Genomic DNA, 17,479 nt, shown 5'->3' with positions numbered 1-17,479 from the left:
TTACAGCTACTCACCTTTGCCATATCGACTTCATGGTTGTAGCTGAAAGCAGCCATACACTGTACCTACAGATTGGATGTGGCTCTGTTTCAGTAAAACTTTGTTTACAAAAACAGTTGCAGGCTCTCGGCATAGTTTGCTGGGTTAGATAACCCTTTGAAATCTTTGGATTAGGTCTTCTGTGTTAATTAACATTTGATCATTGTTAATAAAATGAGGCCTTTCGATACTCATAGGAAGAATTAGAACTCTGTGTGCATGTGTGTCTATGAGAGAGAAACACTTAATGATTTCACTTCTGCCTTGAACTGAAGTCTTGCTATCAGGGAATCTTTGGAGGATCCAAACTGAGGTGGAAAAGTTGGGGATTCTTCACAGTATCGGTGTACGAATTCTTCCTTTGCTGTGCTCTCCATTTTTTTTTATCTGGTTACGAAATGGGGAGTATTAGAAAATGATGCCTCCTGGAAAGGATGGGAAAACACCTCCATTGAATTTACTGTGGCTACACTATCATCTGACTTCTGCTTTTCTCCCCTAACTTCAGAATACTATAGAACAGTGATTTTTTATAATAAATTTCTGTGTGTCTATGTTTTTATGCATGTAGGAAAATAACCTTTGTGCAGATAAAAGATTTGTCTCTATTTTTATTGAAAATTTGTGTTTAAAATCAGACGTTTTTATAGTTTTCTCTTCACTATTATTGAAACCTAGGACCTGGGGCACCTTCCATGATGAATTAGTCACTATCCTGACCTATAAATCCTGTAGTTCTTTACATTGCAAACATAACCTTCTCTCCCCACACCCCCAAAATCCGTTGGTCTGTAGAGAAAGTTGTTGCACAATGTTCTGTGGAGCATGGTTTACTGTCACTTAATTTACTCAATACTTCCTGGTACTTTGTGCTTTTGGTAAATAGTTTGATCCAGCCCTTCATAATGGCCAGTGAACAGAAATGATAGTGATTTCAGTATGGCCTTTGAATTTATTTATTTTTAATGAGGTAATGCATTATTGACTCTGAAGTTTGAAGGTAATTTAGAATGTATACTTTGCTTTACTACCTTTCCAAACTTAGTTCTAGGATGTGCCTCTTTTGCAATAGTTACTGGATGTAAGAGAGTGGTGAACTGTATTTCTTGCTTCACTGCTCACCGTATTTGAAATTCATTCTCAGTAGGAAACTTGAATTTTGTGTGTGACATAGATTTGAAGTATACTTTAGTTGAATTTCCTGTTTGTCCCATATTTTTTTCTGTCTCAACATGGCAGGAGGTAAGACTTGTTTTTCTTTTCCACTACTTACTGTACCTTTTTTGCAGGTTAAACCACAACGACTGGATTAAGCAGTATGAAACACTAGCTGAAATGGTAGTTCCAAGGTCTAGCAAGTAAGTAGTAGTCTTTGTAAAACCTGTTGCTTTCCTAGAATTCCTTTTATAGTTGGGATGTTGGGTTAGGAAATATCTTTTTACTTTTTCTTTGTGGTAAATTTATGGTTTCAGAACCATCTTTTTCACCTCATAAATAAGTTACGCCAACTCTAGTTATCACGATCATAGACCTGAAGGGGATTTTGTACAATATGATCGACTCACTCATGTTTATAGGTGTAGAAGTTTGAGGCCGCAGAGGTGAAGTGATTTGCCCAGAGTCGCACATCTCATTAATGGCAGGGCTAGAATTAGAACCTGGGTCACTGGTGTGGTACTTTTTCTGCTGTGCTGTGCCACCTTCTGAAAATGTTTTGTCCGGTATTTATTGTATACATACTATGTGTCTGCCATTCATTTCTCTTGCAAAGGAAATGTACCAAAATGGCTGCTAGAGTACCATGTTGTTCTGTAAATACTCACCATCACTTTCCAGTGAGCATAGAGACTGTGTAATCTGTATTTTCCATTAAAAATTTTGCATTTTAAATGTATAGATTAATATACATTATCTAATTTGATATTTACAACAATTCTGTGAAGTAGTTGGAGCAGTTATCGCTCTTGTGGATAAAGAAGTAAAAATGCAAGAAGAATTAAATAGTTATCTAAGGCATATGGCTGCATTTGGCTGTATTAGTGTCCGGTGACAAAGTTAGGACTAAAAGTCAGGTTTTTTAACATTAGGGCTCGTACTGTTGACACTACCTTGTCATTTTTTCCCGTGTTCTATCATTCCACGTGAGATGTTCTCCGAGGAAGTATTAAATACAGTATATATGCATCCCCCAAGGATTCTTTTGTATGGATACCCCTCAAGAGGTGGCAACATGTGGTGAGAGGAAGGTATAGCAGATAGTAAAGAAGTGGTATTAGTGAGATTGGGCCCATGAAGTTTGCTTTTCCAGTTTTTATATGGGAGGTAGCTTAGTATAATAGAGTACTGGACCCAGGGATTTGAGTTCCATTGCTGGTTCTGCTACCAACTTGCTGTGTGACCTGGGGTAAGTCTTAATTTCTCCGGGCCTCATTTTCTTTGTAAAAAGAGCATAGCACCTTCCCAGTACACGTTATGAGGTTGTTTTAAGGCTTGATAAGGTATACAAAACATGAGGTCACGTGATTATCGTAGTTTCATGAATGTTGATTTTTTGAGAACTAAACTACAAACCCCTGCTCATCACAAATTTTTTTTTTTTTTTTCCCATTTCGGGGAATACCTTCTGTTCACACACCAGCCCTTCACATGGCAAACTGAAGACCAAGGTGGTGTCTTCATATTAGTTTTCCACTGAAGCTGACAAATAACAACTGCATATACCTTTGTACTCTGTAAGCCATTAAAGCCGAAGAGGTTGACTTGGTGTCCAAGAGGCAGGGGAAGGAGGGGACTACGGACCCAGTGCATATGGAATGCAAGTTGTATATATGCCAGGCCTAAGGTCCAGAGGAGTGGTGTGGAGACACGTTTCCAATTTACTCTGAAAGAAGGACTCTAAAAATATTACTTCAGAGAGTTACATCTTTTGAAGATTAATTTAGTAGTTTAGAGGAAAAAATGCCAGGTGGGAATGGTTTAGTGTAGACAACACCTGTCTTCTGAATGACAGATAAATACTCCCTGACCACCAGTCGGTGGAAACATCTGTTCTACCTTTTTCTCAGTTCAAAAGACATTTGGAACCTTTGCCGTGAGGCTTAGCTTTTTAAATTTAGTCCGCAAGAACAGCAGCATCTCAGCCGGCACCGTGAATAGCACGATACACTCGTGGGGGACAGACAGGCTGTAGTGGGTTAGTCTGGAATTTTGTCCATTGTTCAGGAAAGAACTCTAGGACTTGATGCTGGGTTTTTTTTGCTGATCATAGTAACTAACATTTTTGAGTAGCTGCTGTGTGCTAGTAATTTTTCTAAGTGCTTATTTTTAAGTCATTTGTGAGTAGTAATGCATTCGCTTGTCGCTTTTTGGTACTTAAGTCCTTACTTGGGAGCAGTGAAGAGGAGAGTGGAATTTTGAAGTAGGAGAATGGATTGAAAAATACTGTCTTCAAACCTGAAGGAAACAATGTCACTTAAAAAGAAACCTTAGAATCTTGCTATCTGCAAAATTTTCTACTTAACTCTTAAAATTATTGCAGACTTTGAGCCATGCCACTGTTGTGTAGATAAGTGTAGGGATGGATGCGTGTAAATGCCATGCAAAGTTACGGCCAAAGAAGTGGAGGCTGCCTGCTGTTCTGCTTCTTGTTGGAAAGCCTGCTCAAAGAGAGGTATTTTTTCACCACCTAAGTGGTACTTAGGGCTACCACTTTTCTTTTTTACGTACTTCTGCTTGTGAAGATAGTCTGACCAGGTCCAATTGCTAGTTAGCTTTTGCCTTTTCTGTGTTTTTGGAAGCAGTACCACAAATGCATTGGTTCTTCACTGAGATTGGTGTTCAGGGGGCTAGAGGAACGTAGCCAGGAAAGCCTAGAAAAAACTTGTGCAGAGAAAAGTTTCCTTTGGGTTGTATAGCTGGGCTTGCAAAGATAACTTTTATGAAGAAAAGCAGGAGAGATGCCCCTGCAGTGACATGGGAAGATTGGTTAGGGGACAGAGAAGATGGCAGGTCTGAGTCTTAGGAGTGAACTAAGAAATCAGAAGTGGCAGGCAGAGTTCAGTGAGCTCCAGAAGCACGGCCACTCACATGGGTTACTGAAAGTGCCGTGAAACACCTGGAAAATGTTGACGTTTCCTTCAGGCCTGGTTACATCTGTGTGAAGATAGTGCTGCTACTTCTATGTAATAGAACTAAAAGAAGGGAGTGTGTTTGGGTCATTTATTTGAATCTAGTAGAACTTAGGCAAGCTGAGTTAAGCCAAACTGAGCTCCTTTTTAGGCTGTTCCTGGCCAGTTCCTAGCCAGCATCACATCTGGGAAGTGTTTACGTCCATGTTTAATCATGAAAAGATGGTACTTTCTTACCTCTTTCCTCTCCTTCTGGTTTTCATTTTGTTTCTATACTTTGGTCTCATATATCACTTAAGGTCACTGCTTGTTTTGGCTTGGTTTGAAATCCCTCCAGCTTCTGGCTTGTCAGCTCCCTGATCCCTGCCACTCACAGATCTCCAAGTCCACTTGATTTTTGTATGCTCTTCCCTTGCCACATCCCTGACTTCTAGAAAGGCTTTACTTTTAGAAAGGCTTAAACCTGTAATCCAGCTCTTGACCCAGAGCCGCCTTTCTGTTTTTTTTTTTTTTCACTGTGACAGAACCTGCTCTTTGACCTTGTCCACATCTCTAGTCCACCCCTTTACATTGACATTGTTGATTTCCTCCAGTCATGCTGCTTCTCCTGCTGAACCTGGACTCTGAAGTCATCACTTTAACTGTTGTCCTGCATGCACCATCGTCTCTGGACCCTGTGACTTCCTGTGACTTCCTCCCCTCATTAGCCTGTAATGCAGCCTCCTGGCTTCTATGCCTGAATTGCATGAGTGAGACGGAATCTGGTAGCCCTGAGTATTGGCTAGTGGACTTGGGCTCTTCTGTCTTAGTGGGACAACCTGTTCTTCTGTCCGCGCCTTTTCAACCACCCCCAGGGCTCTGGCCTCTGCCTGCGGCTTTGGGACCCTGAAATCTCCGTCTGTGGCCTGGTGATCCCCATAGTTTCAGACTTACACGCCTGGATTTCTCGGGCACTGCACATGTCTGTACATCGGTAACTACAATAGGACATTGTCCCCCTAACCTCAGCCTCAGTCGCCCATCTCCCTTGTGTGTGTGGGAGCAAGATCTGCCTAGTTACCAAACCAGAACATGGGAGTCCTTCATTTCGAACTCTTCCCTCTCCCTCCCCCACCCCCACCCCACCCCAATTTAACCAGCTGTGTTATTTCTACCATCCGTAGCATTTGGTTGAACCATATGAAATTGCTATTTTGTAGGTCAAAAGTGGTCAGATACCAACAACTTCATACAGGTCCACCAACTTAAAGCTGTTCCTCCCCCTCTTCCCCTCCCCCCCCCCCCCCCCCCGCCCCTCACCCCTCACTCCCATAGCTACTAATACTGCTTTAGTTTAGACTCCCATCTCTTGCCTGGCCTATTGTAACTGCCATTATCTGGGCTCCTTATCTCCAATATTTTCTTCTTCTCATCAGTCTCCTGCATTGCTGCCATTTTCATTTTGTGGTGTACCAGTCTGTTACTGGCACGTGTGTGTACACACACACACACCCCCTTCGTACCCTGTGTTCCAGCTACACTTCTTTCTGGCAGTTCCCCAAATGCACCATGCTATTCCACACCTATATGCGTTTGCATATGGGCTTCTACTGGCATGTTCTCTTCTTTGCCTGTCTTTCAGACTTCCACTTGGCATCACTGCTTTTGTGAAACTCTTTAATGTTCTCTGAGGTAAAGTTGGTTTTTGCAATTATTTTTTAATGTCTATTTATCTGAGAGAGTGGGAGAGGGAGAGGGAGAGATTGAGTGGGGGAGGGGCAGAGAGAGGGGGAGACAGAATCCGAAACAGGCTCCGGGCTCCACACTGTCGGCACAGAGCCCGACGTGGAGCTTGAACTCATGAACTGTGCAATCCCCAGCTGAGCTGAAGTGGGACGCTTGACTGGCCGAGCCACCCAGGTGCCCCTGAGATAAAGTTATTCCCTTTTTGCCCCAATATATCACATATATCTTCTGATACACTGACAACTCTGTATCGTGTTACTTGTTTCTTTCTGTTTCCTTTATTAGACCCGTGTCTTGAGGTCAGAGAACCACTTTGTCTTAGTTTTGTTCCTTTTTTTTTTTTTTTTTTAAGTTTAGTTTTGAGAGAGAAAGCACAAGTGAGGGAGGGGACAGAGAGAGAGGGAAAGAGAGAGAATCCCAAGCAGGCTCCACATTGTCAGTGCACAGGCTGATACGGGGCTTGAAACCATGAGATCCTGACCTGTGCCAAAATCAAGAGTTGGACACTTAACTGACTGAGCCGCACAGGCACCCCCTAGTTTTATTCCTAATACGTAGCAAGAGCTGTGCACGTTTATAGAGAGACGCTGTACGTGCTTTTGTGGTGGTGGTGGTGTGTGTGGTTTTTGTTTTGTTTTTGAGGCTGAGTACATGTTAAATGATTGAAAGTCCATTGTACCAAGGACACGTGGTTGGTTTTTTTTATAAGATTTTAAGAAATATCTTTCCTGGGGATAGGAAGGAAAAGCAAATAAATGGTTTCTATTTATTTTTTTCTTAATAAGGTAGCACAGCAGGATTTAGTCCTAAAATAAGACTGAATTTTTATCGTGTCTCCCTTCATCATAAGGATTTTAAATACACCAAACAACTTCGCCGTGACCTAGGTCTCTACATGACAGAGGAGCCTGCGTAATAGACACCCTGCTCATGGTCTCAGAGCATGTCAGACATCAGGCGCTTTTGAAATGGTCTTTAAAACAGCAGAGTACCATATGAATTTAAAAAATCACTGTGACAGTGGTGGGATATTGTTAAGGGTCTGTAGTAGCCTGTCAGGTTGGATTTGGATTTCTTTTGATCACAGTGTGCATTTTAGAGTCAAACCTGGTAGACCAGAAGATCATTAAAGGTTTTTTATTAAGTTCTGTCCACTTGGTAGCTGCCTTGCTTTGGATTTGATAGTCACTGGGAGCAGGAACTAAGGGTAATCGTTTTGAGAGGGCACCTTTCATTTAAAAAAAAAAAAAAAAATTTTTTTTTTTTTAATTTTATTTTAAAGTAATCTCTGCATCCAATGTGGGGCCGAATCTCACAACCCCAAGATCAAGAGTCACACGCTCTGCCGACTGAGCCAGCCAGAGAGGGCACCTTTTAAAAGGAAGTTTAAATGTTCTAAATCCACAGTAGCTGAGTTTCTGTCTTTGTCAGTGATGACAGTAGCCATTCCTCCCAGAGGCATCTGCTGGGCCTATTGCTGGAGAGGAAGACTGAGAATCAGTGGCTTCAGTTCTTCTAGCCATTCTGCATTAAAGCATTGTAGTTGCCTCCTGAATTAACTGCCAATCAGGCAGTTCTTAGACTTCCTGGAAAAACTAAACTTTTCCCCCCCTCCCCACCCCCTTATTTAGTAAAATATCTTTGAATTCCACAAGCACTCCCTCAGGTTTATAAAACATTTTTTTCTGATTTTAGAAGTACCATGTTGTAAATAAAAACTAAACAAATAAAAAAAAAAAACCCGATACAGGAAAGATAGAAAGGAGAAGAGACCCCCCCCCCCGACCCGCCACCCACCACCAAGTGATTCTCTGGCCCCACCATCATCACTGTTGGAACAATTCAGTGCATAGCTTCATAGACCTCATACGTGGGATTCTGTACATAAGTAGCTGTAGGTAAGTTTTGAAAGCCAAATCAGGATCATAGTATACATGAACTGTGAAGTTTGCCTTTCCAATCAGTGGGTCTTTCCCCCAGGCATTTCAGATGTATGTGGTAGTTAAAATTTTCCCATCATGTCTAGAAAAGTCATTCCAGTGATGTCCATGGGAACTGTGACTGGAGGAAGTTCTGATCTTGCTGCTGGGATCTTCTAGAGCCTAGAAGGAAGCCCTGAGATGCATAAAAAAAAAATCTGAGATGCGTCAGAAGTTGTTTAGACCATTGCATTTGTCAGTTTTTGAGTTAAGATGTGGAGGGAGACAAAGGAAAGATCTGTGGTAGCAGGCACTGGCAATGCAGAGAAGGGTGGGCCAGGCCTCAGTGGGCTGGGTTGGGCTGGAGAGAGAGAGAATTTGTTTTCCAGAAGAGAAGAAGGTACTTATTGCAAGAAAGCAGGGAAACTCTGGAAATAAACTGGCTCCTGGTTTTGCCTCAGCCAGCCTGGCACTGTTACAGATTGAAAAGCATGGTCCTTAGAGTTTGGACACTTCATTTGAGTTAATGTTGGATTTTTTTGGGTTAGAGAGAGGTAAATGTAACATAGGGCTGTGAAGGCATTGTAAATAAAAAATCGTAAACACAGATGGTTAGCATTGAGGTGGTTTGGGAAGAAGGGCTGCTGCCCTTTACTGTTCCTCCTCCTCCTGTTTGTGAAGTCTGCCCTCAGTGTGAAAGAGAGGAATAAATATCAAACTTTAAATGGACTTTTTTTCCCCCATAGTGTACTCTCAGAGGACCAAGACAGTTACCTTTGCAATGTCACCTTGTTTAGGAAGGCAGTTGATGACTTCAGACACAAAGCCAGGGAAAACAAGTAAGATTATTATTTTTTGATTTTTAATTTGTTGATTACCTATATACACAGAGTGGACAATTTTGGTTTTCTCCCCACTCCCCAAAATTTAGATTCATCGTTCGTGACTTCCAGTATAACGAAGAGGAGATGAAAGCAGATAAAGAAGAAATGAACAGGCTTTCTACTGACAAGAAAAAGCAGTTTGTATGTGTTCTTAATACTCAGTATTATCAGTGTTAAGCAAAAGAAGAGGCAGTACTGCTTTCTTCTTTTTATTTAAAAGAAAAGTCTGATTTTACTTTTTAGACACTTGGTTTTAGTTATTTTTTCTATTTTAATAGTTTTTTTTTTTTTAAGTGTATTTATTTATTGAGAGAGAGAGAGAGAGACTGACTCCCAAGCAGGCTCCATGCTGTCAGTGCATTGCCCGACACAGGGCTCAAACTCATGAACTGTGAGAGCATGACCTGAGTTAAAATCAAGAGTCATATGCTTAACCACTGAGCCACCCAGACGCCTCTGGTTATTATCTCTAAACAAACTTCGATCTGTGAATAGTTATCTTGAAATCATACCTTTAATTATTCCATCTAAATCCCTATGAGCGATTATTTTAATTAAATAGTATTCTTTCTTTTTCAGTAAGAATTTTCACTTGAGGCAAATTTTTTTAATGCCGCAATCTTATACTGAAGCAATTGGTATTTAAACCACTGGAGAGTTCTAGTACGTTCTGGGCAAAATGGGGAAGGGGGATAGAATTGTGAAAACGGAAGATGGTGTCAACTTCCTTGCCATCTTTGAAGTGCTGGATTATTGTGAAGACAGAAAGCTTGTATGGAAGGGGAAGAATGACTGAAAATGGATTTCTCTTGAAATGCAAGAAGAAATAAAAGCAAATCCCATTTGAAATTATTCCTAGGTACTTTATAAACCATATCATCTCATTTGGGATAAAACTAACCCTAACCAAGTAATGCCCAGTAAAACCAACTTGTTAGGAAGGACCAAAACCCTTTTAAAGAACAGATATTTTAACCAAAGATTTTTCACTTTGTCTTATGATCCTTTTTCCTTAAATTAATTGGTTGGTACATTGAATGAGCCTAATGATGTTGTCTTAATAACTTAGCTGAACTGATCATGTATGTCTTTTAAGTATTGAGAGGCAGTATTGAGTTATTTGAAAGCTGTTTCTTTGAAGAAGTGTTTTTATTTAATACTGGAAATCATACTGAATACTTTAAGTTCAAAAAGAACTTAATGTAATCAAATCTTTAAAAGTTTGGAATGTGCAGAGGTTTAAGAGATCTAGATGAACATCCCTGATTTTACAAAAGAAAAAATTAAGACCTAGGGATAGGTATTAAATGATTTATTGCAGGGTGCCTGGTGGCTCACTCGGTTAAGCATCTGACTTTAGCTCAGGTCATGGTCTCACAGTTCATGAATTCATCCCCGCCTTGGGCTCTCTGTTGTCAGCACAGAGCCCACTTCAGATCCTCTGTCTCCCTCTCTGCACACCCTCTCAAAAATAAACAAACATTTAAAAAAAAAAAAGACTTATTGCATAACTTTTTATCCTTGTTCCTGAGAAGTTGTTTGTAAATTGAGTTCTATTTTAAATGTCTGAAATGTATTGCATAATACATCCAGGTTTTTGTATTTTGGTTTTCAAGCATAGGGGCACATCTGTATTCTGTATCAGTTTAAATTACTTTCATTAAAATGTATGTCTTTTCCTGTGTAGTGAGTAGGTTCTGTGAATTGTCTACTGAGGTAATAGAGTAGTGACTAACCCTTTAATTTTATTGAAGATGAAGCATCCAAGATAATGAGAATAATAACATTTTTAAAAACGAATTATAATGTGATTTGATTTTCTTGTAGATTCTTACTAGATAGTCACTCCTTTAAAAATATTTGATTTGTTGGGCGCCTGGGTGACTCAGTCGGTTAAGCGTCTGACTTCAGCTCAGGTCATGATCTCCTAGTTCGTGAGTTCGAGCCCTATGTTGGGCTCTGTGCTGACAGCTCAGAGCCTGGAGTCTTCTTCAGATTCTATGTCTCTGTCTCTCTGCCCCTCTCCTCGTGTGCTCTCTCTCTCTCAAAGAATAAACATTAAAAAAATGTTTAAAAAAATAAAATAAAAATGTTTGATTTGTCAATTTTAATTGCCATTTCTATACTAAATTTGTGGTAATTTTTTTTCCTTTTTATAGGGACCACTTGTACGGTGGCTGAAAGTAAATTTCAGTGAGGCATTTATTGCGTGGATTCATGTGAAAGCGTTGAGAGTTTTTGTTGAGTCTGTCTTAAGGTAAAGAAAGTTAATTAAGAAACTTGAAATTGAAGGGGTCATAGGTCCCTTTACATTGGCCTCTTTGTTATAACACACAGTCCAGTGATGGGAAATTGCAGCCGAGAAACCGAAGGGACAGCTATGAGGGAGAGATCGGCAGTATCACACGTGCATGTTAGTCTTGTCCTTAATACCAGGATTAGAAAAAGTGGTCCATGCTGCTGTACTCCCTGATTCTTTTCTTGTGTAGTTAAGCTAAAAGTAAATTATACACTGTTTAGCCAATGTTTGCTTAAAAGAAGATCTTTTGTATGTTTTATAGGTAGTTTAGTACACAGTGTATTGGTGACTTATTTGAAATCATTGTTTCATATTAACCTAAAATATTTTATTTTGAGACACTTAAAAATCTCAATCATCTTGTGATCCTCTGTACATTTTGCTTATATTAGAAATAGTTCAAAATACCTGACTGTAGCCATGCTCACTCTTTGTAAATTTCATTGGTTTTTCAAGATGTGAGTAATTATGTTTATTATTATGAAGATGTCTACTAAGTGTACATATTATTGCTATTTGCTGGGGGCATTCATAGATTACCTTAGAAACTGAAGAGTAATTAAAAATAATTCCTAGTAGACAATTGGCTCTCATTTTAAGGAAAGATTTCTAGTGGACAGTGAGGACCAGAGAAGATTTGAATTTCTTTGTATAATTAACTGAGCTTGCAAAGGTGATCATTAAAATGAGGTACCCTCTCTCTATTAACTGTGATTAAAGAAGAGTATGAGAATATTTGCTTTGAAACAAAAGTCTGTTTATATGTTTACTTGTGTTACACACGACACGTTTGCTTCCTGATAAGGTATGGCTTGCCCGTGAACTTCCAAGCAATGCTCCTTCAGCCCAATAAGAAAACAATGAAGAAACTAAGAGAAGTATTATATGAATTGTATAAACATCTAGACAGCAGTGCGGCAGCTATTATTGATGTAAGTACTTATTCGGTATTTTATTAGAGTAGGAACTGGAATTAATTTCAGAAAAAATTGTTGGAAGGAGATAGAAAAGGGATAGTAAATATCCTATTATTTAATCTATCTTTTTTAATTGCTTTGAGATTCTCCATTAATCTGTTAGCTAAACATAGCAAGTAATTTACATTGTTTACCATTTTATACTAGTTAGAGCAGTGCTTTGCTTGTAAGCCAGTCATTATCTTGCTATAGATCAGATGTTCATAGCTGTAGAAATAAAGAAGCAACCAGTGATACACTTGTTTACAAAAGTTAATAAATGGCAGAGAAGAAGAAAATAAGTAGTTATTTTAACTGTATTTGGTAGAAGTAGCGAAGTCAATAGAGGAGCATTTTAAAGGGAACTGTCAGTTTTCTAAACGGGTGTCTTTATATCTTCTTTTAAACAGAGGATATAAACAACATACGTGTGTTTTTGTTATTGCCGTTTAAAATTGTAGTGGGCTTTTATTTCATATTTTTTATTTCAAATACCTTGTTGATTTTCTTTTCGTTTTAAGGATGGTGGTAGTATGTCACTCACATTTGCATTAGTTAGAACCCATGGAAAGTCAGTTTTTCTTGATAGAAGAAGATGAAGGAAATTACTTCCTACATTATCAATAAAAAATGATGTCCAACTATTTGATACATAATTTCCTACCAGTGTATTCTTAAAACATGCATAAATAGTAAGTGATATCAGGGGTGCCTGGGTGGCTCAGTCAGTTAAGCGACTGACTTTGGCTCAGGTCATGATCTCACAGTTCGTGAGTTTGAGCCCCGCATAAGGAGGGCTCTGTGCTGACAGCTCAGAGCCTGGAGCCTGCTTCGCATTCTCTCTCTCTCTCTCTGTCTCTCTCTCTCTGGTCTTCCCCCGCTCATGCTCTGTCTCTGTCTCCTTCAAAAATAAATAAAAACATTTTTAAAACATTTAAAATAGTAAGTGATATCATTAAAATTATGCTTGGTTTACTTCTGTTCAACATTTTATAAGCCATATGTCTCATAAACCCAATATCCCAAACCTGAGATTTAAAAATTTTTAAAGATTTTATACATTGGTAGGATTATGGTTAAACACCTACAGGCTTTGGAGTCAGTGCTTAAATCTGGCTTTACTACTTACTGTGTTTCCTCATTGGCAAAATAGGAGTAATAATGCCTAACTCAGATTAAATTAGGGTAAACATACAAACTTAGCCCACAGTAGGTGTTCAATAGGAAGGTGAATGGTAATACTTAGTTTCTTCTTTTTTTGATTTCTGTAAGTATTTCATTGAATAATTCTGATTTTTTCCATAGGCTCCTATGGATATTCCAGGCTTAAACCTGAGTCAGCAGGAATACTACCCCTATGTGTACTACAAGATTGATTGCAACTTGCTGGAATTCAAGTAAAAAAGAGCTCCTTCCCAGACAATCCTGTCCTTGTGTTGGTGTATTCTAACAGAAATAGGTTACAGTATGACAGTACTTTTAACTCTCTATTGTCCTTTGCTTGCTTCTGACCCCCCTCTCCTAGGTGAGTTCTTCTGTAGTGGTCCATTTCTCAGTATTTTCTTGTTCAAGGAGAATAGATGTCTTATTTCTTTTTATTGATCAGGTCTGTAAATGTGTACTAAAAAAAAAAAAAATCAGAGTTTATTTATAAACAGAATAGTTTATTTAAAGAAAGGTCTTTCCTCATTGTGGTATGCATTAATTCCATTTGTTACTGTTGTGCACAAAAACCTTGTTTACAAGGGAATGGTAAACGTTTATACCATTTTGTTCACTGTATTTAGTAGACATAACTGTTTAATAGTGACTGAATCATGATGTAAAGAAATGTGACAATATTCAGGTATGTGCTTTCTGAATGTTTCAAATTACAATCTGTGAGCACTGTTGACACCCACAGGAGAGAATAAAATGACCTGTGCAAAGGTGCATTGTGGTGTGTGTAACTTTGGAAGGTGACAGTTGAGTTTGCGAGTTTGACAAATGATACTGTAGCTAACTTGCTGTCCCACTTGCAGGGTTTTGTTATGTATGGAGTGTCGACCATTTGTGTCTGACTCGGGTATGATTTAAGTGTGCCAAATCTGGGTCCCAGCACAAATGTAAAGATTATTTTTCAACGTATGACGGATATTTACATTTGGACACTAGACTTTGAGTTCGCTCAAATTAAGAGAAGGGCCAACTTTGAATAAAGTATAGCAAAACTGTGCGGTTTCGGTCATTTGTGTTGTGTAAGTCCTTATTTTACAGGTTTCCTTCTTAAGATTTGTGATAAAAGTCTTCATTTTGACATATATGTCATTGGTGACATGGTCTGAAAAGAGGCAGTGTTAGTTTTAAAAATCTCTGAAATCGTGTGACCTAGTTTCACATCCTGAAGGAACTTTAAGAAGCGGGTTTTGTGGCAGTGCGAGCCTTCCTGTGCACTCCCAGGCTCGCACATGGGAGAGAGAAGTTTCTGTTGTAAGGGCATTTCTAACCTATTCTATTCCTTCTAGAAATTAACCTTCCAAATACTTTCTACTTCAAAAATTTATATTGTTATTTCAAGAGAAATTAACTTCAAATTCAGACTTTTGTAAAGTAAACAATGAGAGATGACCCTTCCTGCCTCTCACATTTCTTCTTTAGGAAGTTTTTGTGTATTCTTCCAGGCCTTTTACTAGATTTCCACAACGTGTATATCACACACATGCCAACAGTTTATTTTTAAATAAAAGTAGGATCAGACCGCATATATTCTGTCACTTGCTTTTTTGCTTACGAGTAATATCCAGAATAGCTACAGGTCCATCTGTCTAGAGCTACCTCAGTTTCTTTTAACTGGCTGCATGGCTTTCCATCATGTATTTGTGCCATAATATAGCTGACTGGATGACTATACAGGTTATTTTTTGTTTTTGCTCCTAACAAACACTGCTGCAGTAAACATCCTTGTAATATCTTTGTTTACCTGTATTAGTATTTCCATATGCAAGACCTTGGGACTGGGGTTCACAGGTCATAGGTATGTATATTTAAAGTTTCGACACGAACTGCCAAGTTATCTGTCAGAATTCTAAATTTAAGACACGTTTAGAATGCAGATTTTATTTTCAATTTTCCTTTGGATAAGAGGCAGCTGAAAATTTTTGGTTTTGATATCAGAAAATTCTGGTTCTCTGCCTTCTGTTGCAAGTGTCGTTTTGAGTCTTAGTATCTGTACAGTGGGCATAATCTGGGGTCGGGGATGTGTTTTGACAATTACAGTAAAAGATTGGTAGGCCTGCGTGATGACTTTAAGGTTTTACTTGGACTGTAACATGTTTTGACCCATGTAGGTAGGGATTATTTCAAGTTTAAAATCCCAGCGTACATTTGGAACTTGGGAACTTTCACTATAATTTCTGTCAGGGATGCAGAGTGGCTGAGAGTGTAGCTGTGGAGCCCAGGCCCACCTCTGCTACTGATGAGCCCTGTATCTCCACACCCCAGTCCCTCCTTCATAGACTGGGGACAACCTGAGTGCCCACCTCATAGGGCTGCTGTGTTGACTGAAATAGATTCCCCCCTGCACACGGAGTGCTTTGAATGGTGGCTGGGGAGAGAGCTTATTAGATGCACGGACTCACCGTCCTAGATGAGTGCCTGTAGCTTCTTTTCACCCATGTTTAATCTGAGAATTTCAAGATTTGTGACATTGTGGAGTCTGAAGACGGAAGGAAGTGTGTGCGCGCACGCGCGCGCGTGTGTGTGTGTGTATGGTGGGGTGAGTAGAGTTTGTGTACGTAGCATAATGTTAAAGCAGTATGGGTCTCTGAGCTTCAGTCTGCATTGAAGTTTTTACACCCGTGATGGCAGCCACCGTTCCTGGGAAGGGACTCTTCCTACTGTTTTGCCTTGTTTGCTTCAGAGGCTGCTGGTTCTCTGAGACAGAGCTCAGATGACTTTGACATTCATTAGACATTTGTTGGTGTCTGTCAGAGACCATTCCGCCGGTGCTCTCAATGCTTGTTACCTCACCCCTTCCCTATGTTGTTTGTGCTGGAAGGACTGGTGGTCCCCATTCTACTTGTGGAGGCTTAGGGGCAAAGCATTGTAGTGGTTTCTCAGATCTCACAGATTTTGAGTTGGAGTCAGAACTTGAGCTCTTGAAGAAGTCTTGAAGACTTCTGACTGATGGGCTCTTTTGTCCATATCATGCCTCCTGCCCTCTACTGGGTCCTGTAGGAGTGAGCCAGACATATTCCTTCACCTTCACCCCAAAAGGTCACGATATAGAAAAGGCAATTAAGTGTAGTTCATGAGATAGTAAACTGCGCTGGTGTTTGGCAGGAACTTGGGAGCCCAGACATTTTCATTGGTGACGGGCCATGATGTGTCTAGCTGTTGTATGCTAATTTCAGCAGCTCAGGTAATTCAACCTGGAAGGTTTTCCTACCTGCTGAAGTTGTTCTTAGGCAGACACCATGTGGTCTGGATGGATCAGACTCCCATGCAGCTTTTTAAATAAGGACATACCAAGTAATACCTTTCAAGTAATACTTTGTGCATCACAAATACTCAGCAAATGTAAACGTTCCTTTGTTCTCACTTCAAAATTAAATAGTCCCAAATGTTGGAAATAAGATAACAAGAAATTGGTTTAGATATGAGGTTATTCTCCTTTATTCTCTTTAGGCACCCTCCCCCCCCCCTTTTTAAAGAAATAACAAATGCACTAGGTTAAAAACCATACATACACATATTATAGAATAGCCTATAATGAAAGCCTTGCTCTGTAGAAAAAAAATGGTTGTTTTTATCTATTAGCATCAGTAAAAGATGGTTTCTACTAGAAGATCTGTAACAATATTATGTTCTAGAGGAAGTACATTGAAAACTATGGTAACTTAGTTGTCTGTAAATCGAAGTTTAACCGTTTCAGTAATGTAAACTTGTTTAGGGTCTTTATTTTTCTAGCCTAGATAGCTTTAGATTAATATGAATGTAATTCTGGCCTTTTTAGAAAATATAACCCACCAGAACTATTTTATTTACCAGCAGACTCACCCTTAGAACAGATTTTCATCCGGGCCCCGTGACTTGGAGAAAAAGGGAACAAGGTAACGCCATGGAACTGATCGGCAGTAGGGGATAGCTCGTGGGATGGTTAGCTAGAGAAGAAAGTGAAACTGATGAGAAACGACAACGTACTTCGCACCAAGAATGGTCAAGATAATGCAAGAAGAAGAAAGTTTAAAATGAAGCAGTAGTGAGCAAACACAAACAGATTTCCTGACAGTTTGCCTAATAGTGAAATTGATTAGATCCGTAATGGTTGTTACTTGGGGAATTTAATAAGAACGCAGATTCATTGCCATACTCCCCAGAGATGTGGTAAGTCTTGCGTAGGTCCGAAGAATAATCTACATTTAAAAAAATTTTTTTTAATTTTTATTTATTTATTTTAACGTTTATTTTTGAGACAGAGCATGAACGGGGGAGGGTCAGAGAGAGGGAGACACAGAATCTGAAACTGACTCCAGGCTCTGAGCTGGCGGCA

General features: G+C 39.4%; 1 protein-coding gene across 1 annotated transcript in view; it reads left to right on the top strand.

Moving 5' to 3' along the window:
* The window catches only part of ATP6V1C1 (ATPase H+ transporting V1 subunit C1), a 47,259-nt gene extending 33,378 nt beyond the window's left edge, over positions 1-13,881 (top strand). Inside the window, exons 8-13 of the mRNA XM_047088848.1 lie at positions 1,329-1,397; positions 8,557-8,649; positions 8,742-8,835; positions 10,854-10,951; positions 11,799-11,925; positions 13,255-13,881. Of these exons, the coding sequence (XP_046944804.1) occupies positions 1,329-1,397; positions 8,557-8,649; positions 8,742-8,835; positions 10,854-10,951; positions 11,799-11,925; positions 13,255-13,350 (577 nt within the window). The 3' untranslated portion in view covers positions 13,351-13,881. The remainder of the gene's footprint in view (positions 1-1,328; positions 1,398-8,556; positions 8,650-8,741; positions 8,836-10,853; positions 10,952-11,798; positions 11,926-13,254) is intronic.
* Positions 13,882-17,479: the final 3,598 nt, after the last annotated feature.

Source organism: Lynx rufus, unplaced genomic scaffold, assembly GCF_022079265.1.
Source record: "Lynx rufus isolate CCGP_SWC_20201006 ecotype Redwood Valley unplaced genomic scaffold, mLynRuf1.p SCAF_26, whole genome shotgun sequence".
NCBI classification, from domain to species: domain Eukaryota; kingdom Metazoa; phylum Chordata; class Mammalia; order Carnivora; family Felidae; genus Lynx; species Lynx rufus.
Note: the sequence above shows the minus strand (reverse complement) of the source record. Positions and strands in the feature narration are given on the sequence as shown.